The sequence below is a fragment of the Pelophylax lessonae genome (assembly GCF_965119305.1).
Source record: "Pelophylax lessonae genome assembly, chromosome: 2".
Taxonomy (NCBI): domain Eukaryota; kingdom Metazoa; phylum Chordata; class Amphibia; order Anura; family Ranidae; genus Pelophylax; species Pelophylax lessonae.
This window is the reverse complement of record NC_138769.1, coordinates 353997961-354025557: the sequence shown is the minus strand read 5'-3', so window position 1 is coordinate 354025557 and position 27597 is coordinate 353997961. Positions and strand designations below refer to the sequence as shown.

General features: G+C 44.6%; 1 protein-coding gene across 1 annotated transcript in view; it reads left to right on the top strand.

Annotated features, from left to right (window-relative positions):
* The window catches only part of RRAGC (Ras related GTP binding C), a 69801-nt gene extending 42636 nt beyond the window's left edge, over positions 1-27165 (top strand). Inside the window, exons 4-7 of the mRNA XM_082248351.1 lie at positions 4782-4896; positions 16526-16668; positions 22654-22802; positions 25939-27165. Of these exons, the coding sequence (XP_082104477.1) occupies positions 4782-4896; positions 16526-16668; positions 22654-22802; positions 25939-26090 (559 nt within the window). The 3' untranslated portion in view covers positions 26091-27165. The remainder of the gene's footprint in view (positions 1-4781; positions 4897-16525; positions 16669-22653; positions 22803-25938) is intronic.
* Positions 27166-27597: the final 432 nt, after the last annotated feature.

Below are 27597 nucleotides of genomic sequence, written 5' to 3'. Positions count from 1 at the left end.
CGAGTTTCTCTCTCGGCCGGCGGGCAGATTTTTCCCCTCAAACCTTCAGCTGACTCCGGAGCGCTTGCAGGATCTGCACCTGGCGGTGCGGGACCTGCGGGCCCAGGGAGTGGTGGTTCCGGTGCCTCATCGGGACAGATTTCGGGGGTTCTATTCCAATCTGTTCACTGTGCCCAGAAAGGAGGGCAAAGTATGTCCGATTCTGGACTTGAAAGCTCTGAACCGCATTGTGCGGGTTCGCAAGTTTCGCATGGAATCCCTGCGCTCGGTGGTGGCTGCCCTGGTTCCGGGGGAATTCATGGCCTCCATCGACTTGAAGGATGCGTACCTACACATCCCCATTTTCGAGGGTCACCAGAGGTACCTTCGATTCGCCATTGCGGAGGATCATTATCAATTTGTGGCGTTACCCTTCGGTCTCGCTTCAGCTCCGCGGGTTTTTTTACCAAGGTGCTTGCGCCGGTTCTGGCTTTACTGAGAGCCCAGGGCATTTCTGTCCTGGGGTATCTGGACGATATCCTGATTCGGTCCGCGACCAGGCAGGGTCTGGTGAACGACCTGTCCATCACGATGCAGACTCTGCAGGAAATCGGCTGGACGATAAATTTTCCAAAATCGACGTTGTGTCCGTCGGTTCGTCTTCCCTACCTGGGGATGATTCTGGACTCTGTTCAGGCGAAGGTCTTCCTGCCGGAAGACAAGCTTCGGACACTTCAGTGTGAAGTCAGGTCCCTCAGGGTCAATCAGTGCTCGTCCCTCCGGACGTGTATGAGGTGTCTGGGATTGATGGTTTCGGCCTTTGAGGCAATTCCCTTCGCCCAGTTTCACACACGGGAGCTTCAGGCGGAGGTCCTGGCCAAATGGGACGGGCGTCCGCAATCTCTGGATCTGCGGCTGTCGTTAAGCCATCTCACCCGCAGGGGTCTTTTGTGGTGGCTCCAGTCCCCGGCGGTGTCGGGGGGCAAGTCCTTTCGTCCTTTGTCGTGGACGGTGATCACCACGGATGCCAGCCTGTCGGGCTGGGGTGGTGTTCTGGGCGTTTTGTCCGCCCAGGGAACTTGGTCGGAGGAGGAATCCTCCCTTCCGATCAACATTCTGGAATTGTGAGCGATAAATCTCTGTCTTCTACGTTGGACGGACAGGCGTCAGGGCTGTCCAGTTCGGGTGCAGACGGACAATGCCACGGCGTTGGCCTACATCAACCACCAAGGGGGCACCAGGAGTGCCCGGGCGGCTCGGGAAGTAGCCGACATTCTGTCTTGGGCCGAGACGTAAGTCCCGGCGATCTCTGCAGTTCACATTCCGGGGGTGGAGAACTGGCAGGCGGATTATCTGAGCCGCCAGACCCTGGACCAGGGAGATGGTCCCTTCACCCGGATGTCTTCCAGATGTTGTGCGCGAAGTGGGGGTCCCCAGATGTGGACCTGTTCGCGTCTCGTCTAAACAACAAGGTGGAAAGGTTCGTGGCAAGGACGCGCGATCCTCGGGCGGAGGCCTCGGACGCGTTAGTGACGCCCTGGCATCAGTATCGCCTGATTGTATGCCTTTCCACCGATTCAGCTGCTGTCCAGGTTCCTTCGCAGGTTGGCCTCGGGAACCAAAAACGGTGATTCTGGTGGCACCGGACTGGCCTCGCCGGTCTTGGTACGCAGACCTCATGAATCTGGCGGTCGACGTTCCGTGGCGTCTGCCACTTCGAGAAGATCTCCTGTCTCAAGGACCGATATTCCATCCTGCTTTACAGTCGCTGGCTTTAACGGCCTGGCTGTTGAAAGCCAGGTCCTGAAGGATAGGGGTCTTTCCCCTGAGGTCATTCCCACTTTGATCAAGGCTAGGAAGGCCTCTTCGGGGAAGATTTACTACCGTACTTGGAAGGGTTACTTTGCCTGGTGTGAGTCCAGGGGGTATTCCCCTCGCTCATACTCGGTGTCGAGAGTGTTGGCTTTCCTTCAAACGGGCGTGGACCAGCGTTTGGCGTTGGCCACGATTAAGGGTCAGATTTCTGCGCTGGCCGTTCTCTTTCAATGTCCTGTGGCGTCTAACTCTTTGGTTAGCACCTTTGTTCAAGGGGTGCGACATTTGGTCCCTCCTAGGAGGGAGACTTTGCCTCCATGGGATTTGAACCTTGTTCTGTCCGTGTTGCAACATGCTCCTTTTTGAATATATCAGGGAGATCTCGTTGTCTTTGTTGTCCAAGAAGGTTGCCTTCTTAGTGGTGATCACTTCGGCTCGCAGGGTGTCAGAGCTGGCGGCCTTGTCCTGCAAGTCTCCGTATTTAGTGATTCACTTGGATAAGGTGGTCTTGCGACCTAACCCATCTTTTCTTCCAAAAAGGATCTCTGAATTTCACCTCAATGAGGACATTGTCTTGCCTTCGCTTTGCGCAAAGCCTAAGCATCCGAAGGAGGTGGCCTTACATTCCTTGGATGTTAGGGCGATCAGGGTTTACCGGTCATCGACTAAATCCTTTCGCAAGTCGGATTCTCTCTTTGTCCTTCCTGAGGGACCTCGGAAGGGCATGGCGGCGTCGGCTTCTACCATCGCCAAATGGATCAGACAGACCATTGAGCAGGCCTATGCTTTGAGGGGGAAGGTTCCTCCCGTGCCTGTGAAGGCGCACTCTACCAGATCTTTGAGTACGTCTTGGGCCTGTCATCATCGGGCTTCTGTGGCCCAGGTGTGTAACGCGGCGACTTGGTCGTCCGTTCACACCTTCTCAAAATTTTACAAGGTGGATGTTCAGGCATTGGCAGATGCTTCTTTTGGCCGTAAAGTTCTTAGTGCGGCAGTGCCTTAGGGTCCCTTGTTTGGGTCCTTTGGCTGTTGGGGTGTTTTTACCCCTAGGTTACTTGTTTTTTCCTGGATTGTTGCTCCTGTTGAGCACGTTTTCCTGTTGCCCAGTTGGTTCTCTTACTTTGGTAAGGTTCCTTTCTCTGATGTGGGTATTGCGTTGCTTTAGGCGCGGCTGCTGTTTTCCCACCCCTCATGTCTACACTGCTACTCCGACAGTCGCCGGCCCCGCCCCTCTTTTGGAGTTTGTTTATGTACTCTACTGCTATTCTACTGAAACTGAGTTGGTATGCAGGAAGCAGGGAGGTATTGACTGAGGGGACCACCCCCTGGGGGTGGGATATGCTAAAAGCTTTGATATTAATATATTCTGTTGCCTAGCTACTCCTACGGAGCAAAGGTCAATAACCCCATTAGTGACGAATATGAAGAGGTGGCGACTGTCGGAGGACTCAGAGAAAGGAATTTTACAGGTAAGATTTTACAAAAATTCCGTTATTTTGCAGCTTACCAGTCTTAACGTGTGGTGGCTTTGTTCGTGTTCTGGTTTCTCGCATTTTTTCTATTTTCACCTGGTGATTTTGTCAGTAACACAAGGCATGTTCTAGTTTACAATATCCACTTGCCTTGCTGCATCAGGACATCGGAAGCGGGATTGGACTACTTTTGATTTGTTGTTTTGTATTTGAAAAATTTGAATAAAAATAGGTTAAAAAAATAAATAAAAGGATAACGACATTTCAGGTCACAAGACAGCGCTCACAAGATAAACATGAGGGATCATCAAATGGCTTACAAGAGAGAACATAACAGCGTAAGGAGGAGAGGTAGATATGTAGTATCTATCAAATTATAACACGGAAGGGACTAGGGTACAATTATCGGATGCATCTTGTAGAAATTCCAAAAACTATGTAGATAAACAGAAAAGTAGAAGCATCTAGCATTTTCTCACGGGAGAGGCTAAGGGGAGAAAACTGTATGTGAAAAAGAGCGTTCAATGAAATTCCTCCAACGTGAGAAAAATTTCTTAGTCGGGGCATAGTTCTGTATTTCTGTATCCAATTTTTCTCTGTACAGAAGATCTGTTGGGTCTTTTCGAACCATAGATACTGGGGGGGGGGGGGCAGTGGGTAGGAACGATCCATGTTTTCATAATGGCCCTCCTGGCAGCAAGCAGGCATATGTGAGACACACTTACATGCCGGTCCAGGGGGTCGGGACAGGGAGAAGCGTCACATCTAAAAAGGTACAGGAGGGGGAGTCTTGGGAATGTAGTGTCCAGAGATAGTTGTAAAAAAGAGGTTATTTGATCCCAAAAATCTGCTATAAGTGGGCAGTCCCAAAGCCTGTGTAGCAGAGAGGGTTTGTGAAGACCACATTTAGGGCAATGTAGGTGGAAAGGCCTGGTCTTGTCTGATGAGTTGAAGGGGGCGTACGCCCTATGCAAAATATTAAACTGCGTTTCCCTCCATGTTTCATTAATCATATGTTTGCAGATTTTAAGATATCCCTGGGTGATCCGCTTGTCAAGGCTGGGTCCTGGGAAGTCTTTACTCCAGGAGGAAGTGGGGATTCCCTCCGGTGGTGAGTGTCGGTCTAGCAGTAGGCGTTTGTAGATATCCGAGATTGAGTAGGATCGTTGTTGTATGAGGCCATCCAGAAAGGAGGGATAGAACCGCTTGGGTTTGCAGGGGCAGAGAGATTGAACGGAAGTAATGGCCTGGTTGTAATAAAACCTGTGAAGGGGGGACAAATGGAATTCAGACATAATATCTGTAAATGGATGGAGAGATCCCGAGTCAGGATTGAACAGTTGCATAGCTAAAGTTAGTGACTTATATAAGCTTTACGTTTTCTCTAGAATTTGTCATAAGCTAATTGATTGTATATAAAATGGTGTATATTGTGTGTTCTAGATACCGTATGCAGAATAATACTTTTTATGCTACTTTTTCGTAAGTCTTTATGCATGTTTCTTTTTCTTGCAGCTTCTACTTGACAAGTATTTATGACCACTCTATATTCGAGGCGTTCAGTAAGGTTGTGCAGAAACTTATCCCACAGTTGCCAACTTTAGAAAACTTACTAAATATTTTTATATCTGTAAGTATTTTATTTCTGGTCTGCAACTGTACTTTACTTTTCCAATGAGGATTAAAGCTTTGTTTTACATATAAGGAGAAAAAAACCTTTAGAGCTCATTCATACGGTTATGGTGTGTTAACATGATGCGTCTATTGTGGGAAAAAAAAAAATAGTTTGTTGAAATATGAAAACTGTACATAACAATGTATATGGTTATAAGTGCATACAGCCATATAGAAAAATAAACGTTAGTACAGCATATTTTGGTGTGCGACAACAATATGTAATCTGGATAAGGTTATCGGCAAATATTAAGTTGTTATAAACAAGAGAAATTAACAGAAATCCTAGTAAAAACAAAAAGGAAGTTAGGGTGATGGGGTAGGGAATATGGGGAATACAGCATTTTAGAGATAAAACCATTTAAATGTCTATTAAATGGATGAGTACGTGTCTCGGCTAATGCATTATAGCCAATCTAGAACATTTGTGTCTTGTAGTTTTTTTGTTCTATACCATCAATATAACAAGAAAATGGTCTAGGTGTAGCTCTCACAGGGTACTCTTTAAACTATAGTGGTTGATACCTTCAGACACTTGGGAAGTGTTTCTGTACGTTCCTAAAAGCAATGTGGGGGCTGTAAACAGGAATTTGGATAATTTCAAGAACTTGGGAGTTCTTTAAACTCCTCAAAAGAGATAAAATATTCCTGAATCTCCACGGTTTATGAAAGCATGTGATGGATTTCTTTGCATGGCCAGGGGTTCTTCCATGTTATAGATGGTATTTACGTTTTTAGTTACGTTTTAGTAATCAATCCTTTGACATCTTTGCGTCCTTGCATCTGCAGGATTTCCTCGTTTCTTTCGACATCAAGGACGCCTACCTTCACATTCCAATATGTGCTGGTCACCAGCTCTTCCTCCGATTTTGCCGTGGGCGACGAGCATTATCAGTTAGTGGCGTTTTTACCTTTCGTCTCACCTCCGCTCCTCGGGTCTTCACAAAGTGTTGGCCCAGTGCTAGCATTGTTGCGTCAGCGGAGGATCGCGGTACTGGAGAGCCTCCGACTGCTCTGATGAACACCTTGGAGATCCCTCTGTGATTCCTGAGGGAGTTTGGTTGGATTCTGAACCTTCAGAAGTCTGCTCTGGTTCTGGACTATCTGGGTGGATTTGGCCTCAGCCAGAGTGTTGCTTCCTCTAGAAAAACTCCAGAAATTGCAGAAGACAATTCAAATGGGGAGGTGTCTTCGGCACAACTTGTGCTCAGGGGGTCTGGACTCGGAAGAGTCCAGACTGCCGATCATTGTACTGGAACTTCGAGCAATCAGACTTTGTCTGGATCATTGGACAATTCGTCTTCAGGGGTGTCTGGTACGAATTCAATCAGACAATGCCATGGCCATGGCCTATGTCAATCACCATGGATGCACAAGAAGTGTCTTGGCAGATCGGGAAGTAGCTGGTATTCTAAGGGGGGCAGAACGATTGTTACAGCCCTCTCTGCTGTACATATTCCATGGAAGGTACAGAGATTTGTGGTCTCGGGATCCTCTGGCTGATGCCGCGGACGCTTTAGTGGCTCCTTTGGCGTCAGTATCGTCTGATTTATGCCTTGATTTCGGTCTTTCAGAAGGCTCCAGACTCGCTTTGCTGGTCTTGGTACGCTGATCTGGTCTGGCTTGTCACCGATGCTCCTTGAAGACATCTTCTCAGGGAAGATGTGCTGTGTCAATGACCAATCTTCCATCCTGCTTTTACAGTCGCTGGTTTCTAACGGCTTGCCTGTTGAAAGCCAGGTGCTGAAGGATACAGGTTTGTCTGAATTGATGATTCCTGTGCTGTTAAAGGTTAGAAAATCTACCTCTAGGAAGATCTACCATCATATTTGGAAGACTTGCGTTGCGTGGTGTGAGTCTTTTGGAGTTCTCCCTTGCTCCTTTTTGGTGGCTCCGACCTTGGCTTGCCTACAACTGCGGTGTTGAGCAGCGCCTGGCCTTGAGTACCATCAAGGGCCAGGTTTCGGTCTTCTTTCAACATTTATTGGCCACACTTTCCTTGGTGCGTACCTTTTTGATCCAGGGAGCCCAACACTTGGTTCCTCCAGTGCGGTCTCCATTACCGCTGTGGGTCCTCAAATTGGTGTTGTCAATTATTCAGGAATCTCCCTTCGAAAATATCAGGAGGTTCCCCTGCTTACGTTGTCCCAGAAGGGGGACCTTTTTGTTGGCTATTACTTCTGCGTGCAGGGTGTCTGAGCTGGCGGCGTTGTCTTGTCATTCACCTTACCTGTTGGTTTACGGAACTAAGGGGGTTCTTGGTCCCTGTCCGTTGTTCCTTCCCAACGTCCTCTCTGATTTCCATTTGGATGAAGACATCGAGTTGCCTTCCCTATGTCCCAGGCCTAAACCCCCTAAGGAAATTACTCTGCATTTCCTGGATGTGGTTCGGGCAATCAGGGTGTACCTGGCAGCTAGGGAGTCTTTTAGGGAGTCGGAGCCTCCCTATTTGTATTTACGGTTGGACCTAGAAAAGGGTTGGCTGTTTCTGCTGCATCCATTTCCAGATGGACCAGACAGATTCAGGCCTATTCAATAAGGGGTCAGGTTCCTCCTTTCCCTGTTAAGTCACACACTACTCAGGCGCTTAGTGCCTTCGGTGCCTTCCGTCATCTGACATCAGTGATGCAGGTTTGCAAGGCACCCCATCTTGGGACTCTCAACTACAAGGGACTTTCACTCACAGTTATTTGTTCAATATTTCACTATTTTTTGTTAAAACCTTTGTGATTTATTCACAAGGGGGGGGGGGGGGGGGGCGGTGGTGTTACCCTTGCAGAGGGTGCAGGAAAGATCCTGGTAGCATGCTTCAGTGTTTTTAGCTGATGGTGGCCATTTGCCCTTAGCCAGGCTGGTCTCCGGTTGGCGGCCATGTTTGTGTAGCCGGATGATGTCACGGGGCCGTTTTCCCTTAGTCTGGGAGATGCAGGAGACAACTGAAGGCTCGTGGGCATGCCAAAGCTCCTCCTTCTTAGTTTCCTCTTCCTGTGTCCGGGACATGGGAACCGGGATAGTGACTATGATGATGTTGGGTTCGAATTCTCAGCGCTCCTCCGGTCGGTAGGGTGAGTCTTTGGGGTCCCTGTTATCTCTCGCTCTGCTGATAGGTACCCTGAGCCTCTGGAAAATCCTTGTAGTGGTTCCAAAAGATCATTTATGTACTGCAAGGTCTTCCTTTCCTTATGGAGCCTCAGGGTCACATCTCCCACACTGACCACCCCCCCCCCCCCCCATGGAGCTGGCAGGTCCCTTTAAAACCCCAGCTTCCCATGGTTGCACTGACGGCGGTCCTGCAGTCCTTGATGTCCCGGATGGAAGTGGCGTGTGGGTAAAGGCCCAGGAGGAAGCGGCCCCCTTTTTCAGTCTGTTTTCATCTGATTCTGAGCCTGATGCTGCCGTGGACGTGGCTTGTCCAGGGGGACCTAATATTATACCACCTGATCCATCCGATAGTGAGGATGATTCCTCTATGGTCGCAGCAGCAAATAAAAAGCTGCTGGTAGACGCACTTATTAATGCAGTGCGTGAGACTTTAGAGATGGAGGATGCGGCTGATGTAGCCACCGTCGTGGCTGTGTCATTTGGTACGCATAAGTTGCATCATACTCCAAAGGTGTTTCATTATGTGCCTTATTTTGACTGGTTATTCCTGTAAGGTATAGGAGCAACAATAATTACCCTTTGTAGTCTCCAAACGTTTTGCTTTACGTTATCCTTTTTGAGGAGTCCCTTTTTAAAAACAAAAAAACAAAAAGTGGACTAGTCCACCAGTGGTGGACCCTTCTGTTTTAAGGTTGAATAAAGCAGCTATGATCCCAGTAGAGGAATCCCCATCCTTTTAAGTACCCGGCTGACAAGAAAACCGAGGCAGTGGCATGTAGCATGTTTACTATGGCCGGGTTCGGCATTGCGGCCAGTCTTTGGCTCGGCCCTGGTGTCTCAAACCTTAACTGAATGGGCCAAGCTTTTGCGCCAGGGCCTGGAGGCTGAGTAGGTCCCCGCTGCTTATGTTGATTTAGCGGACCAATTGGTCCATAGGCTGCAATTTATTTGTGATGTGATGCAGCTTTGGATACAGCTCCTGTGCTGTCCAAACTTTGTTTCAGCAGTGGTGATTAGGCGCGTGCTGTGACATAAGAATTGGTCTGCAGACAAGGCCTCTAAGAAAACTCTCATTGATCTGCCCTTTCAAGGCGATCACTTGTTTGGGGCTACCCTGGATGACATTAAGAGTTTTTAAATGAGGGAGGAGTACCTTCCTACCACAGTCAAGAAAAGGGAAAACGCCTTGCTGCAGATGGGGGGGGGGGGGGCCCCCTGCTTGGCTCAATGAAAATTTATTTTGTGCTTGTGGGATGTAGAATAAGGGAAATGGAACTTTTAAATTTTCCCGGGGGGAGGGGGGATTTCCAAGCCACCTTGGTCTGGTAAGCTTGGAGCTAGCTTCCCTGGACCAGCAGACAGGACTCCTTCAGCATGAAGGTCTGCCCTCACCCATTATTGGGCTGGGGGGTACATCTTTGCTGGTTCCTAGCCTTGTGGACTTTTTTGGTGAGCATCAAGGAGATCTGCGAAATGTTTTTCTTTGGGGGTACCCAGAAAGGGGGACACAGCTTGTCCTTTTCAGGTTTATTAGGTCCTGATTCTCCTTGTGCGGATTTAATTCCTGCAAAGGTTCAGGTGATGTCTGAACTACCTAAGGTCCCCCCTATCCCTGTCCAGGAAATTGATTTACCTAGGTCTGATTCTGTTTCTGGCCAGGGTGGTCCTTCCTCTGCACAAACTTCAGGGACCACAGGCTGTTATTCATCGGCTGCTTTCACACCGAGTTCTCTCTCCCCATTTTGCATACAGGTTCTGAGTCTGGTGGCATCCACCTTCAAGACAGTTCTGTTTGCACAGTCTTGCATGCAGCTCCTTTAGCAGGTTCGGCTCCACCAGAGGATACCGAAGTACGTGACGAGGTCACGGGGTCCTCTGACAGATGCCGCAGGCGTCCAAGGGCCACGGTAAGGCTAGTATCATCATCCTCGGCTAAGGCGTCTTCCGCAGTTCTTGTGAGGAATCAAGAGCGAGGATCTTTCAATCATCCTGGTGGCTGTAAACATCTCTTGGGGGCTTCCTCTCAGAGTAGAACAGTTATCCCAAGGGCTGATCTACCATCCTGCTTTACAGTCACTGGTTTTATTGGCTTCGCTTTTGAAAGCCAGGTACTGAGGGATAGAGGGCTGTCTGGATCAGTGATTCCCTACTATTGTGAAGGCGAGGAAGTCTCCTTCCAGCAAGATATACCATTGTACGTGGAAAGCGTACATTTCTTGGTGTGAGTAAATTTGGCGCTCATTCTATATCCTTTTCAGTGGCTCGGATCTTAACCTTGTGGCACACCGCTCACAACTTTAGTCATTTATCACTACATTCTGGACCTGTTCATGTAACCAGTTTTCCCTATCCATGAACATACAATTCCATCAACTCCCACAGGCTTTATTTTATAGATGAAACATTTATGAGGTACAGTGCCAAATGTCTAATGCAAAATCTAGATAAACTACATCCACTGGACTTCCGCCATTCAATTTCTCATTTGCTTCCTCATAGAATGACAAAAGGTAGGTCTGAAAAGAAGTCTTTCATAATTCCATGCTGGTTGTCACTTATGATACATTTTATTGCAGACAAATTTCTGTATATTGTTTCTTACCATATTCTCGGATACCCTACATTCTTCTATCAATGTTAGGCTGACTGGTTTGTAGCTTCTCAGTATATATCCTTATCCTTTTTTTGTAAACCGGTACCATATTTGCTCTACACCACTCAGTTGGTACCATTCCAGTCAGTGCGGTGTCTTTTGAAAATTAGAAATATCGGCTTGGCTATACCTACCCTAGTTACCCTAAGCGGACTCGCGGATGTAAGCCATTTAGACCTGGTGATTTGATCACCAGAGGAACCTCTAGAGAAATATTGGCAATACTACTAAGACCATAAAGCCCATTATTTTCATCCGTTAAAAACTGAAGAGAGAAAACATTTAATTTATCTGCCTTTTCCCTGTAATTTTGTGACTGATCTGTGCATATCTCTGACTTCATAACCTTTTTACTACTGATATATTTGAAAAAAAATGGGGATTTGTTTTACCTGCTGTAGCCATCTGACTGCTCCTTTTGAATTTCTCGTTGCTTTCCTTGTAAATCTAAAATGCCAAGGGTGTCCTTCCTAATTTGTACTTAAAGGCCTGTTTTTTTCTCATTTGTTTTATTTTTTTCCACTGAGATTAACCCACATAGATTTACATTTTTTTTTTCTATTATGCTTGTTACCCAAAGGGAATAAAATTACAATTTTTTTTTTTTTTTAAACTATTCCTGACATATGCCTGCTGTACAATGTACTTGTATGAAAAAGTACCCTCCTCTTTGTATTGCTTCCTTTTGTGTGAAGGACGCAGCACATTTGCAGTTGCCAAACCGCATGGTGCCACAGTACCATGTGGTTTGAAGCGGCACAGTCTGAAAAAGGTAATAGTTGCACTACTTTCTTCATGTTAAAATACATTTGACTGTCCAATGAAATGAATGGGTTGTCAAAACCAGAATGCGTGCATACCAATGTGAACCAGCCCTAAACGAGAGGCAAAGCACTTTAATTTTTAGGTTTTGGCATTAAATTAATTACTTACTGCAAGTTAATCTCTAGTGCTGTGTTTATTTGCTTCAAATTTCCGTTCAGTGTTATACTTTTAGCTGCCCACACAATATTAGATTTTTTTTTTCTTTTGTTCAGCCTATGGGCTGAAAGAAAAAATCGAACCGACGCCACCATCCATGCTAAACAGTACAGATGGATGAGTCCACCTGCTGGCCATTTGTACTAATTAGATGCAGCCACTTGGTCGGCCAGCGATTTTTCTACCTGGCTCGTTTGATTCATCAGTTGCAGGATGTCTGGTGAGAGGGGGCTGATGGAGCCACACATGTAGAGAATTTCAGCTGGCTTATCAGGAAGTGGGTGAAATCCAAACAAATGTATGGCCATTATTTCCTCACAGGCAGGCAGTGCGTTTTTAAGCTTTTGCTCTCTTAACCACTTTACCACCGGAGGATTTTGCTGTCTTATGTCTGGGCCACTTTTTGCTATTCGGCACTGTGCGAGTTTAACTGACAATTGCGCGGTCGTGCGACGCCGTACCCAAATGAAATTGACGTCCTTTTTTTCCCACAAACAGAGCTTTCTTTTGGTGGTACTTGATCACCTGTGCGATTTTTTTTTTTTTTTTTTTTTTTTTTTTTTTTTTTTTTATTTTATAATTTTACTTTTTGCGCTATAAACAAAAAAAGAGCGTAAATTTTGAAAAAATACTATTTTTCACATTTTTTTTTTTATATGAAATCCCCCCCCCCCCCCCCCAAAAATGTAAAAATCAAAATTTTTTTTTAAAATTTTTGGCCAATTTGTTTTCTGCTACCTATGTTTGGTAAAAAAAAAAAACGTAAGCGTATTTTGATTGGTTTGTGCAAAAGTTATTGCATTTACTAACTAAGGGAAGGATTTCTGTCATTTTTGGTGTTTTTTTTTTTTTTTTAACGAGTAATGGCGGGCGATCTGCAATTTTTTTTTTTTTTGCGGGACTACGACATTGCGGCGGACAGATCGGACCCCTGACTGACATTATTGATACTTTTGGGGGTACCAGGGACATTACTGCAGTAATCGGTGCTATAAATATGCACTGTTACTGTAAAAATGACACTGGCAGTGAAGGGGTTAATTTTATTGGAGAGGGAGGGGTTAATGTATGCCTGGTGCTTACTGACGTGTGTGGGGGGAGGTGACTGAGTGACACAAGGACAGATCCAGGGTTCAGCTATGCTGAACCCTGCAATCTGACCCTGCCTGTCACTTAGGAGATCTGCCCGCTTGTGTTTACACAGGCGGGCGGATCTCCACACTCGATTCCCCGACGATCGGGGAAGAGCAGCGGCGATCGCCACTGCTCCTCCCCTGGCCCGACTCCCGCTGTGACTGAATACAGCGGGAGCGCGCCTCCGGCGGCACGCGCGCCGCCTAGAGGGGGGAGGGTCTGCCGACGTAGGTCTGCGTCGTCAGACCTACAAGAGCCACTTTGCCGCAGTACAGCTCTAGTGAGCAGCGGCAAAGTGGTTAAAGAGCTTCAGTAACCATTTCAGTCAGGGACTTATGGTTTTGTTGATTAGTGTCGTTCCCACTGGGCACTCTGGGTCATCCCTACAAACCCTATATCACCAAAGCATGCAGTAGTAGTCTAACTTGCAGGTATTTCTGTACAGCAGTGGTTGTCAGCTTATGAGCTAAAGAGGGCCTCAAATGCGGCCCCTGACATCACCAAAGGGCCACACACAATGATCAATATATGTAATGCTTGAGAGTCTGTCAGAAACTGCGTTCCTAATGGAGGAAATGAGGGTGAGGGAGTGTGGACATGCTTTGACTGGAGACGTGCTGCAGAGGACCATAGGAATCTGGGAACAGGTTATATGAGGCTAGTGGAGATCAATGTTATTAATCTAATCTGTTCCCACAACAGACTGCTTATGTCCTTGGGCCACACATCATACACCAGAGGACCACAGGTTGGGCACCAGGGATCTACACTGGCCACAAACCTTTCTTTGCTGACCTGTACAGAATGTTGGGGTAAACTGCCATTTTTAAATGCAGAGCTTTGGCATTCATAAATTTTATCATCTTGTAATTTTGTCATCCAAATTATAAATATACATTTGCGTGCTGCTAATTGACTTTAAATATGTGACCTTATTTGACAGTATTTTTGTTAGCTGATGACCAAAGAAATTTTACATGGAAAAAAGCGGTGTACGAAAGACAAAACCTAGAATAGTAATAGGTAAATTCGGTAATAATCAAATGTTCGTTTTTTTGCACAAAGAGTTTCATGTTTAGTCAACCATCCTAAAGTGTTGGAGACAAATACTGTTTTTCACTTGCTATACTTTAGTAATGACACTGAAAAATGCAAAATCAATAGATTACAAGTGCTTAGCGTTTGTAGGAAGTTGCGCCTTCCCCACACAGACTATGATATTAATAGGTCATGGGAATTCCCAACCGAGCACTTTGTACTTCTGTAGTTTAGCAGTAGTAACACTTACTAAATACAGTAAGGAATACTGTAAATACAACAGTTAGCCCTGTACCCAAGAAAAAAAATGTGAAATCTTTTATAGGATAAAAGCTTAGAAAGATGAGCAAAGATAATGTAGCAATCCACTTTTAAGGTGTTTTGTAGACTCAAAATCTTTTTTTCAGTATGTTTAGCATCATGGCTGACTGTATATAGTTAAAGTGGTTCTAAAGGCAGAAGGTTTTTTTACCTTAATGCATTTTAAGGCAGCTCCCTCCCCACCCCACTCTTCTACCTACCTAAACCCCATCCCGATCCAGTGATGTGCATTAGAGCAAAGTCTCTCCCAGGTCTGTCTCTCTCCTCATTGGCTCACACAGAAGTGGGGGCTTATTGGCTCCTGCTGCTGTCAATCACAGCCAGTGACCCAAAAAGGAGCGATCGTGGGCGAGGCCAAGCTGCACTCCGGACAGCGTCCATCCACAGGAGCTCAGCTTAGAAGCCCCTATAGCAAGAGACTTGCTATTGGGGGTACATGGCAGGGGGGAGGAGCCAGGACTGCCAGCAAGGGACCCAAAAATAAAAGGATCAGGGCAGCTCTGCAAAATCATTGCACAGAGCAGGTAAGTATTGACATATTTATGATTATTATTATTTTTATTACAACCTTAAGGCCTCTTGCACATGATACTCCTGTTGAGCATTTACTTTTTTAGACTTTTTATTTATTTATTTTTTTGTATGTATTTGTGCATATTTACGTGCATTTTTGCGTTCTTGTTCTGCACAATATATAAATGGGTATTTGAGCGCATTTATGTGCATGAGGCGTGAATTACTGACCAAAAAACAAATTTTTCTATTTATTTATTTTAACTGAAGAATGCACGGCACTTGTTTACGCACCTGTTTGCATAGGCACATTACAATTAATGGTCTGTATTTTAGCTCAGTTAAGAAAAAAAAGCTGTACTGCACTTTTTCAAGCAGCAGCATGCAAGAGGCCTTAGAATCCCTTTTAAGCAAATCCTTTTTTTTTTTTTTGAGAATCTTTTGCAAAATAGATTCTACCAGTAACTCTAGTCCTGTTAAAGGTTGACAACGCTCAGCCACTACATTTTTCAGTTTGCATCAGCATTGTCAGGCTACCACGTGCACTCCTTAAGTCCCGGTTCAGTGCCTATCCTGCACGCACCAGAATCGCACAGTGGCTCACACTGAGATCTGTGAACCGCTGGGGGTTAAAGTTAATGACCCCCCAGATCGGTTCGCAGTGCAAACTGTGAAATGGTGCAGGAATCAAATCACATAGGTGTGAACACCTATGCGATCTGATTCCAGTGCGGACCAAAAAATAGGGTACTGCACCATTTTGGTGCGAATGAGATGCCATTTCAGCCATACAGTTTTTATGGCTGATAACGCAAGTCACATGCGATGTCTGGCATCGCACTAGTGTGAACAGGCCCTTAGTTGGTCTTTGGGCTGCCTATCTCATAGAACTAAAGCTGGCAATGCTGCTGCTAATTACGAGGTAGTGTGCTACCATTGTCAGCCTAGAAGTGCTGTTACTGGCAGGATCTTTATGTAAGAAACTTTGAGATAGTTTAACAAAAACTATTCGCTTTAGAAAACCAAATACAATGAGGCATAATATAGAAAATACTAAAATTGTAGGGTTAACAGCTCAGGGCCATATGTAGGGTCATCCTAGTGCACACATATGAAACCATTTTTTTTTTTTTTTTATTCTAATCTTATGTAGCACGTCCACATTCTAGACTTTTCCTGTGTGTAACATCAATTACGTTGTTTTAAGACCTTTTAAGGGAAATGTATAAATGCAAGAAAAGCTGAAGTTCTGAGTTTCAACATCTGCAAAGCATGCATGAAGCACATTACTTGGAATGTCTGTCTCATTGACATGTGACTTCAAGATCACTTGTGATTCCTGGCTTGTGAGAAAAAAGCAGATCTTTAAAAAGCAGACTTGGTAATATGTTTAAAAGGCTGCTAACCCTATATACAGCTTGCCTCATGAAAAAGGTCTATAAAACAAACTGCTTTAGGTCAAATGGCTCATTGTAGTATTTGACAATTGGAAAGAGCCAGGTAAAACACACAGCTGGTAAAAAAGCCTGGAAGGGGAATATACCTAGACTGGAGCAGGTGAAATCTGGAGCAGCTGTGCATGGCAGCTAATCGGCTTCCATCTTTCGTTTTTCAAAGATTAAATGAACAAGCTCAAGATGGAAGCTGATTGGTTACTATGCACAGATTCTTCAGATTCTGTCAGCCTTAAATGTTTGTGAATTTCCCACAGGAACTTTTTAATCAGTGCCCAGGAGGGACAGAAGTTTGTACTTCACTACAACTGTTTGTATTTCCTCTATTCTATTCTGTAAAAGTTATTATCCAACAGAACATTAATCTGTTTCAACTTTCTCTATTTCAGAATTCAGGCATCGAAAAAGCCTTCTTATTTGATGTGGTCAGTAAAATCTACATTGCCACAGACAGTTCTCCTGTAGACATGCAGTCATATGAACTGTGCTGCGATATGATAGATGTAGTAATAGATGTTTCTTGTATATACAGGTAACTATGTGTGGGCTTGTTTTTGTCTACCCTTTGGCATGTTAAGCAAGTAATTTTGTATAGTTTTGGTAAATCGAGGACTTTAGAATATTTTCTTAAATGATTTTGCTTTAGAAGTATAGCAGTCTTGGTTAAGGTTGATCAGTCCATCTAACTGCCCTTTTCTTATTAGGGTATTTTCTTTAAAGTAAAACCATCTGCATCAAATGGAGATATGGAGTTAGGCAGTGTCTGCTCTTTCCAGTTTTTGATGCTGCTGCTGTTTTTGTGGGTAGATTAAAGGTTAAAGCGGAGCTCCACCCAAAATGGGTAAGTTCCACTTTAGGGCCTCCTTCCCTGATCCTTTTTGTAAAATGAAGCTTTTGGGGAGGGGAGCAAGTACCAGATTTTGACAGGTTTTCTTTCCCGCTCCTCCCGAAGTCTTCTGGGACACATAACCGGTCCCAGAATACTGCAGGACCAGTCACAGAGCGCAGCGCCGCTCGAGCATGCAAAGTGGGCACACGACTGTGAAGCTGCTGTCACAGCCAGGTACCCATAGTAAAGATGCCAGCAAGGGAGGGCACAGGATAAAAGCGGCTAGGGTGAGCACACTGCTGGATCATAGGACAGGTGAGTGGCTGTTTATTAAAAGTCAGCAGCTACACTTTTTGTAGCTGCGGACTTTGAATTTTCACTTGAGTGACTTTGGAAAAAAATTAAAAATTACACATGATTTTGCAGGTTAAAATAGAAGTATGGGGTTTCCAAATAAAAAGTTATACTCCCCTAGGTGAATGAAGCATTGATCCAATGTTGCATCTGTTCCTGGCCAGCTCTGAATGGAGAACTGAGCGATCAAAGACCACCAGCTGCTCAGTTCTCCCCGCTGCTCAGAGCAGAGAGCCGTGACTGTTGGTCACAGTCTCTTGGCTCTGCCCCCCCAGTGCTCACTGGAGCGTAGGGCTGTGAGGGGGCAGGAGTGGCTGGCTCAGTCTCTCAACGACTTGCTGAGTGGCGGAACTAAATGTTGGTCCAGGCATCTGGGTAGATCCCAACTGTAAAGTTGGGATCGATCCAGCCCCTGGACTGGTGGAGTGATTTTAGAGCACTGTCAGCTGGAAACAGGTCACAGGATTGCAGAACAAACTGCACTCTTGTGATCCGTAGGAGAAGTACAGCCAAAAAAGCTTTGCCCATACTTCTAAAAAATGAGTTTACTTATTTTTTTTTATAGGACCCTTCAGAGCATTGCAATGTCAGGCTCCTGCTCAGTCTTCCTCCAGGTGTGTGCCTTTATATCCAGTTCAAAGTAGAAGAAGAATGAACTATAAATGTGCAGATCAGCATGCTGATCTTTTTTTTTTCAGCATGCTGATTTTTTTTAATTCACAGATCTCTTTGAATAAATGATGCAGCTGTGTGGGTGGAGCAGTTTTAAAAAAACGACAGCGCATGTGGGCAGAGGAATCCTCCACCCCCCCCCCCCTCCCTACATACCGGTTTACATTTTACCAAAGATGTACATATCCTTTAGGTATTCATGTAAGAATGGCATTACTTTACCTACTTGCCTCCATTTGTGAGGCCAAATTAAAACATTAGAGCAAGTGGGAAATGTGAGAACCTCTGTGATGACTTTTGGTGACAGGACAAAAAAAGGATACACTTTTAACATTTATGAAAGTGTTTTTTTTTGTTTTTTTTATACTCTGGGATATCTCCTTTACTTTCCTATCTTATGTCTGACAGGGAATGAAGGAAAATCTCCACAAAACAGTGACTACCTGAGATTCTGTATCTTTCCTACTCAGTCCAAAGCTAGAAAAAAGTTTGGGCTGGATTTCAACTTTAAAGAAAACCTGTTATGGCAGATATGTGCCACTTCCATTTCTAAAACGTCTAGCTGTCTGGCGATATTGGCATAAAGTGTATGTAAAGTTTTGGAATTACTGCAAGTGGTTCTAACCCCTTGATGCTCAACCCAAAAGTACTAAAACTAGAGGTTGTGTGACAGCCAGGAAACTAACCTTTCCATAAAGAATATTGCTTTGGAAGCACCTGTTTTTCTTGTGAAAGGTTTTAACTTTAGCCCAGGTTTACACTGAGGCCTTTTTGAAATCATGCGAGTTCCGCTGATTCAGCGGGTTTCTGCACAGATGTCTACGGAAATTGCCCCCCCCCCCCCCCCCCCCGAAGTCGCCTACTCTCATCTGACCGAGTGCCTGACCAAGCTGACCGAGATGAGGTGCCTGCGCAAGCTGACCGGCGGATGCCTCACGCGGCTGTATCAAGCCAAAAATTGAGGTGGCGTTTTGCGGCCTACTCGTGGCTGATGGAACTGGCTGTCTGAGTGCCTAACCAAGCTGACGGCGAACTGGATCGGGGCCCAAATTTAGGTAACACCTTTGCAGCCTACTCAGCCTACTCACAGCTGGCTGACTGAGCTGTTGACCAGGCTGTTTGAGCTGCTGACCGGGGTAATAGAGCAGCAGATGGGGGCATTGTTTTGTGGGGGGTACTCTGCCTGTGCATCTGCGTCTTCCTCTTTTTAGGGGGCTATGTCCTTTTTTATGTCATTTATGTTGGGCGACCCTTAGGTATAATAGGGTTATTTTTGTGGAACTTTAGCCAGCTTCTTGTGGGACTGTGGTCGGCCATCTCCCCTGCTTATGTTCTCAGGGTGAGCTTAGCATATAGCGACTCTACTGGGTCTGCGTTCACACACTGAGTGCTGTGCGGTGAGGATGATTCCCTTTTTTACTGCGCATGCAAGGGCGCTGGCGGATGAACTGACTGTATCGGTGCAGAAAATTTTAACATGGGGGGCGCCGGTCCCCTCGGGGCCCGCAGATCCCCTAAAAGTGGCAGAGGTACTCCCTTTTCCTGTCTACTGCGACAAAATTGTCGCAAATCAGTGGAGTTGTTCCAAACGCAATAATGGTAACCACGCATGGTGTGGCTAAAAAGCTGGTCTGCGCACCATGCTTCTAAAAAGGCTCTATCGGATCTCCCCTTTATGGGGGAACGCCTATTTGGGTTTTTGTTGGATGAACTGCTCAAAGGACTCACAGGTGGGAAGAGTACTCTTCTTCTTCTATTCGCTAAAGGCAGGTTACAGCGTAATAGATGGGGCCCTTATTTTTCAGCATGCAGGAGAAAGGACCTAAGCCATTTAGGTCATCTGGGGGTTCCAAGAAGACGTGGTCGGGTAAGCCGAGAACAGGCCCCTCCAGATCTGTGGACAAATCTCCAACTGCATAATGGGACGCCCTCAACCATACCTGGGGTAGGGGGACGTCTTTGTTTTCTGCCCGGAACCAGGGACCTCCTTGATTCAGGACAAATGGGCCCACGAGCTGCTCCGATCGGGTCACAAGATCGAATTCAGGTCCCAATCGTCGGACAAATTCTTCCCGTCCAATCTACGCCTATCTTCAGATCTGTTAAGTGATCTACGAGAGGCGGTACAAGATCTGCTGTCGCAAAGGGTGATTGTGCCGGTTCCATCTCGGGAATGATTTCAAGGGTTTTTTTTCAAACCGATTTACTGTTCCCAGGAAAGAGAAAGTGCGTCCAATTTTGAACCTCAAGGTTCTGAATCTTTGTGCGGGTATAGAGGTTTTGAATGGAGTCCATTTGCACGGTAGTGGCGTTCCTACACCAAGGAGAGACTTTTTGGCCTCTACCGATATCGAGGACGCATATCTGCATATACCTATTTACACTGGAAACAAACGTTTTCTTCGCTTTGCTGTAGGAGAGGAACATTATCAATTTGTGGCGTTACCCTTTGGTCTCGCCTCCTCCCCCAGGGTCTTCACCATTGTGTTGGCTCCGGTATTGGCATTACTGTGACAGCGGAAGAATGCGGTACTAGGGTACCTGGACAATCTCCTCTTAAGGGCAGACTCCCACTCAGTTTTGGTTGGCGATCTGTCAATCACTGTACGGACTCTGCAAGAGTTTGGTTGGACCATCAATTTCAGAAAATCTGCTCTGGTCCTAGCCTCCAAAATGGTTTATCTGGGACTGACTCTGGACTCAGCCTCTGGAAGGGTGTTTCTTCCCCCGGAAAAGCTGCAAAAGTTGCAGAGGGCAATTAGGTTGCCGTTATCCAGCACCCTGTCCTCATTACGAATTTGCATGAGACCTCTACAAAGGGGTATTCTTGTCAACTGGAACAAGGATCCTAAATCTTTGGACAATCTGATTCGGTTGAGTCAAAACTCAAGAAGTTGGCCTTGGGTACTATTAAAGGCCAGGTGTCGTGTTTGGGGTGGTTTTTCAATACCCTTTAGCTACGCATTCTTTGATTTGCACTTTTATCCAGGGAGTTCGTCATGTGGCTCCTCCGATACGGTCCTCGTTACCTCTGTGGGATCTTAACTTGGTATGGTCTGTTCTTCAAAAACCCTCCCTTTTAAAAACTTAGATTCCTCTGCTTACACTGTCACAGAAGGTAGCCTCTGAATTGGCGGTGCTGTCCTGCCGTTCTCCTTCTCTAGTGGCTTACAGAGGTGGTTACTGATTTCCATTGAATGAAGACATTGTGCTGCCTTCACTCTGTCTCAAGCCCAAGCATCCCAAGGAATTTGCCTTGCTCTCTTTGGCTGTGGTTCGGGCAATTAGGGTTTGCCTGGCGGTTACTGAGTCTTTCAGGAAATCAGACTCCCCTTTTGTCCTCACGGAAGGACCTCTGAAGAGATTGGTTGCGTCTGCTGCGACCATACCCAGATGGGTCAGGCAGACGGTGGTACAGGCGTATTCACTTAAGGGTCAGGTTCCACCTTTGCATTTTAAGGTGCTTCCTGCTAGGGCGCTGAGTGCCCCTTGGGCCTTTCACCATCAGGCATCAGTAATAAATGTTTGCAAGGTCGTCTGTGCACATGTTCTAGTAGATGTGTTGGCATCCTCAAATGCTGCTTTTGGCTGCAAGGTTTTGCAAGCTGCTGTTTAAAAGAGCAATTTTTTTCTCTTTTGAGGTTGTATGTTTCTAGGTGAGCTCCAGTTCCTGGTTGAGCTCCATGTTACCTGGTTGGCTAAGTTTAGCCTTTGGGGAATTATGTTCTTCCTCTGCGTTGTTTTCCCACCCCTCATGCAAATACTGCTTTGGGACGTCCCAATGGTTAAGAAGAATATGGAGCTGTGTCTGTCAATGAACGATAGAGAGAACTTGATTTTTGACTTACCGTAAATTCCTATTCTCTGAAGTTCATTGACAGACGCAGCACCCGCCCCTCTATTTCTGAGTGGGTTGGGGTTTTTTACTTCTGACACTGCTTGCAACAAAACTGAATCCTATAGCAGAGTGAGCGGGTGTATGACCTCAGGGACTGCCCCATAGGCGTGGTAAAGTGTTTTTTTTTTTTTTTTTTTTTTTTTTTTTTTTTTCCCCTGCCTAGTGTCCTACTCCTGTAGGGGGAAGCATAACCCAATGGCTGCATCTGTCAGTAAACTTCAGAGAAAAGGATTTTACAGCAAGTCAAAAATCCAGTTTTTCACTTGGAGTTTGTCGAAGTAATCCTTTCTGTATCTACTAATCATTTAGGGGATGTTTAGCTTTCAGCATATAGCCTGTTTAAAATTAGTTTGTTTCTAATATACCAATTAATATATTAATATATCTAAGCTGGAATACCAGAATATTTTGCCTTTTGCCTGCTCCCTTTTTTAATAGTATTACAGGTTATTGGTAGCTGGTGCTTCAGCAGTTTGTTTAGCCAAGATTTTGTCAAACAGGCAGGCATGTCTTGTCGGGGCAATTTTTCAGACAGTGGGATACCTGATTGTTAGCTTATCTGTCATATGGATACTACACCTCCCTGGCAGGGCAACCACTTCAGCTTCAGCTTCAGTTATGGTGTCCTCTCATGGTGGGGGTGAGCAGTTTCTATTTGTGTAATAAAGCCATGCGTTGGTACTATAGATACATTTTGTAGGCAGAGAGCCTGTCCCATTTTCTCTTATTTTCTTCATTAACGAATAAAGTTCTTGTTTACACAGTTTGCATGCTGAATGCAATGGCACTGCGTATGACAAGGAATCCATGGCAATTATCAAGCTGAACAACACCACAGTACTTTATTTAAAAGAAGTGACAAAGTTCCTATCACTCGTCTGCATTCTTCGAGAAGAAAGCTTTGAACGAAAAGGTGAGCATAGTGGCCATTTTGTGAAAGGAATGAGCTTGGTTTTTTGGTTTTGGGTTTTCATTACTTCAACAGACCTCTTTGGGAAATTCATTTTTTAGGGCAGTGGCTCTCTGAAATGTGCACTTTTTATAAAATACGGGGAAAGATCTTTCAGCAATCCGATTCATTTTTAAATAATATACATGTACTATCTATGTCAGGAGGCACTTGGCAGTATTTCAGGACATGAGCAGGCAATGTTGCCTCAACAGGTTAAGCTTTCCATACTTCCAGGTAGGAGTTATTTGTAAGTGATGACATGAAAAAAAATTTTTTGGGCTATGTTCCCACTGGTGATATTCCTTTTTTCTTACTGCCTAGTTGAGACGTCAGACAGGAATCTTCCTAGTGGGGCCAAATGGGGAAAAAACACACTTTCAATCTAAAGTGTGTGTGTGTGTGTGTGTATGTATATATATATATATATATATATATATATATATATATATGTGTGTGTATATATACACACTCACACTATGTCACAAAAGTGAGTACACTCCTCGTATTTTTTTTAAATATTTTATGGTATCTTTTCATGTGATACACCGAGGAAATTACACGTTGCTACAATGTATAGATGTATAGTGAGTGTATATTTTGTGTGGCCCCCATTATTTTCCAGCACTGCCCTTAACCCTCTTGGGCATGGAGCTCACCAGAGCTTCACAAGTTGCCACTGGAGCCCTCTTCCATGAAGACATCACGTAGCTGGTGGATGTTGGAGACCTTGCACTTCTACACCTTCTGCTTGAGGATGCCCTACACATGCTCAATAGGGTTTAGGTCTGGAGACATCCTTGGTCAAGTCCATCACCTTTACCCTCAGCTTCTTTAGCAAGGCATTGGTGGTCTTGGAGTTGTGTTTGGGGTCGTTATGTTGGAATACTGCCCTGTGGCCCAGTCTCAGAAGGCAGGGGATCATGATCTGCTTCAGTATGTCCCAGTACATGTTGGCATTCATGGTTCCCTCAATGAACTGTAGCTACCCAGTGCTGGCAGCACTCATGCAGCCCCAGACCATGACACTTCCATCACCATGCTTCACTGTAGGCAAGACGCACTTGTCTTTGTACTCCTCACCGGATTGCCGCCACACACGCTTGACACCATATTAACCAAGTTTATCTTTGTCTCATCAGACCACAGGACATTAGTCTGCTTGTCTTCAGCAAACTGTTTTCGGGCTTTCTTGTGCATCATCTTTTAGAAGAGGCTTCCGACATCCATGCAGACCAGGTTAATGCAGTGCGCGGCGTATGGTCTGAGCACTGACAGGCTGACCCCCCCCCCACCCCTTCAATCTCTGCAGCAATGCTGTAAGTACTCCTATGTCTATTTCCCAAAGACAACCTCTGTATAAGACCCTGAGCACGTGCACTCAACCTCTTTGGTTGACCTAGGCGAGGCCTGTTCTGAGTGGAACCTGTCCTGTTAAATCGCTGTAAAGTCTTGGCCACCGTGCTGCAGCTCAGTTTTAGGGTCTTGGCAATCATCTTATAGCTCAGGCAATCTTTATGTAGAGCAACAAGTCGTTTTTTTTTTTTTTTTTTTTTTTTTTTTTTTTCAGATCCTCAGAGTTCTTTGCCATGAGGTGCCATGTTGAACTTCCAGTGACCAGTATGTGAGAGTGAGAGCAATAACACCAAATTCACCACCCCTGAGACCTTGTAAAACTAACGAGTCACATAAAACCGAGGAGGGAAAATGGCTAATTGGGCCCAATTTGGACATTTTCACTTAGTGTACTCACTTTTGTTGCCAGCTGTTTAGCCGGTAATGGCTGTGTATTGAGTTTTTTTTTTTTTTTTTTTTTTTTAGGGGACAGCAAATTGACACTGTTATACAAACTGTACACTCACTACTTTACATTGTAGCAAAGTGTCATTTCTTCAGTGTTGTCACATGAAAAGATATAATAAAATATTTTCAAAAACGTGAGGGGGTGTACTCACTTTTGTAAATGTGTGTGTATAGAGCGATAGAGAGACATATAATAATGTAATAGTTTATTTTTATCAGTTAATAGAAGTAAATGAACAGAAGATAAATCCATATCAAATAAATATTTTGGTTTGACAGCCTTCAAAACCACATCAATTATTCTAGGTATACTTGTACAGTTTTTGAAGGAACTTGGCAGGTAGGTACTCCAAACCTCTTGAAGAACTAACCACAGATCTTCTGTGAATGTAGGCTGCCTCAAATCATTCAGTCTCCATGTATTCCCAGACAGACTCCATGATGTGATCAAGGCTGTGGGGGTGCTGCATGACGTTGGCTGTATATTTGGGGGTGGTTTTCCTGCTGTAGAATGAATTTTGGGCTAATTGCACGCCTCCGTGATGGTATGGCATGATGGATAAGTATCTGCCTGTATTTTTCAGCATTGACGACACTATTAATTCTGATCAAATCTCCAACTCCCGTTTGCAGATATGCAGGCCCAAACTTGCAAGGAACCTCCACTATGCTTCATTGTTGCCTGCAGACACTCATTGTACCACTCTTCAGCCCTTTAGTGAGCAAACTGCCTCCTGCTACAGCCAAATATTTAAAATTATGACTCATCAGTCCAGAGCACCTGCTGACATTTTTCTGCACCCCAGTTCCTATGTGTTTGTGAATATTTGAGTCACTAAGCCTTGTTTCCATGTCAGTGTTATGGCTTTTTGGATGAAATTCTTCCATAAAGACCATTTCTGGCCAGACAGTGTTTGTCTACATATGAAATAATTATCATTTGCATCTGCTTGGTATAATTAATGAATCGTACACCTGACTCAAATCCTTTAAAATCTTTGACTTTGTGCAAATGTAAGAATTAATACTGGTTTGACAAAGAATAGTCGCACCAAATTTTGATTTAGATTTTTCTTCTCGTTGCTCAATTTCCATTTTGTTAATTGATAAACAATTAAAATATATATTTTTTTAAAGCATTCATACTTTACAGCATTTCTTCACATCTGCCTAAAACTTCTGCATAGTCATGTATTTCCAACAAAAGTATTGTGTATTAAGTTAAGATGTCAGAAACTCAGTTGTGTGGTGTTTCCTGCACGTTATTGGTCCTTAATTGTTATTTTTTTCTCTGTAGGTTTAATAGACTACAATTTTCACTGCTTTCGAAAAGCTATCCATGAGGTATTTGAGGTAGGAGCTTCCACGCATCGGACCTTCAGCCATCAAGCCAGCAGTCCCAACCTTAATGCAGTGACTCACAATGGCACTCCTGCAAACACAGTCTAGACTGAAAACTTAGACTCTTCTTCAAAAACCTGTAGCCCAAGAACACTGCCCGCCACATGGATTATGTCACCTAAGACAAGACCAGTGAAAGAATTACAGGGTAGCACACATGGAACAAACTGCAGATTTCCAAAATGCGCTCTTCAGCATCCTTGAGGCGTTGGGGTCATGCCCTTATGCTTAGTTCTTTCAATGGTTCATCTGTGTGCCATTTGAAATGTATCCGTTTTTTGGTTTGGAGCACAAATCTCCGAGCCAGTGCTCATGTAAAAATTTGCACCATATATTGACTAGCACAGATATTCTCTGGTAAATAGTTGACTGATTTGCACATCGTTGGCCTTCAAAGTGTACAAGATACTTGTGGGAGAATGCCAAAGCAATACTCCACTTGGGGTTATTCAGCTTTGCAAATTACAGCCTCGTTAAGACCCTAAAACATTCCAAAAAAGGATGCAAGTGCTCATCTTTTATGTCTGGGACTGGCATTCGTCAGGTGACTCTACAGAGGCGGGAAGTGCATTATCCTGCAGTGCTTCGAAGTGCTACTCAAGAAGCAGAAGACTTGCAGCTAACTTGGGAAGCTCCGCCATTCCCTTCTTTAGAGACTTGTGACAACAGCTGGGATATCAATGAGTAGTTTTTCACTGTATAGCTTTTACTCTAGCTGACAAATATACCATTTCTGATTCTCTTACAAGTTGCTTAATTCCAAATGCCTTTTTTGGGCAGGTGCCTATATATATTGAGAAAGTTTATTAGATTTTTCAATTTGGATTGAAGCTTTTGATGTGGGATAAAGTGCACATTAAGAAAAATGGTGCCATACCGGTGTTGAATGAGTATTTAGCATTTTACAGCTGATTGAAGAAAGTTTTGCTATCAGTAATGTCAATGATTTATTTGCATAATTGTTAAATTCTGTCTAAAAGTAAACTATGGTGCAAGAGAATTTTTGTGTGAGCTGCTAATTGACTGCACTGATCTCTGAACTATGGTGGTGAGTGCGTGATGTAATGAATATTTTGGAATGTTTACAAAATGAGTAACACAAGGCACCCCGACTGCACCTTATCTTAAAGCTGGCAGAGGACTATAATACACAGGGGAAATACATATATATGGGACTGTTTTTACTGCCATAGGATTTGTATTCCTTTACATCTAGCTCTGTCAGACTGACGGGTGACCTGACTTTTCTCTGCTGCAATAAAGCTAGGCCCCCAGTCAGTGATAGCATGGGGAAGCAGCAGCACCTTAAAAGTAACTTCTTTCGCAGGAAAAAAATAAAGCAGTTAAATATATATATAGCATATACAATTGCTGCACAGGCCATGTTGTAATTTTATTGTTACTAAAATAACATTTTTCTTTTCAAGCTGCAGCTAATTTTCTGTAAAATTCAATGCAATGTAGCAACTTGGAGATTTTTTTGTATACGGTTGTTGTACAAAAGGCCCCTAAAAATGTAATTTCCTCAAGCATTCCACAAGCCAGGTTTTAGGCA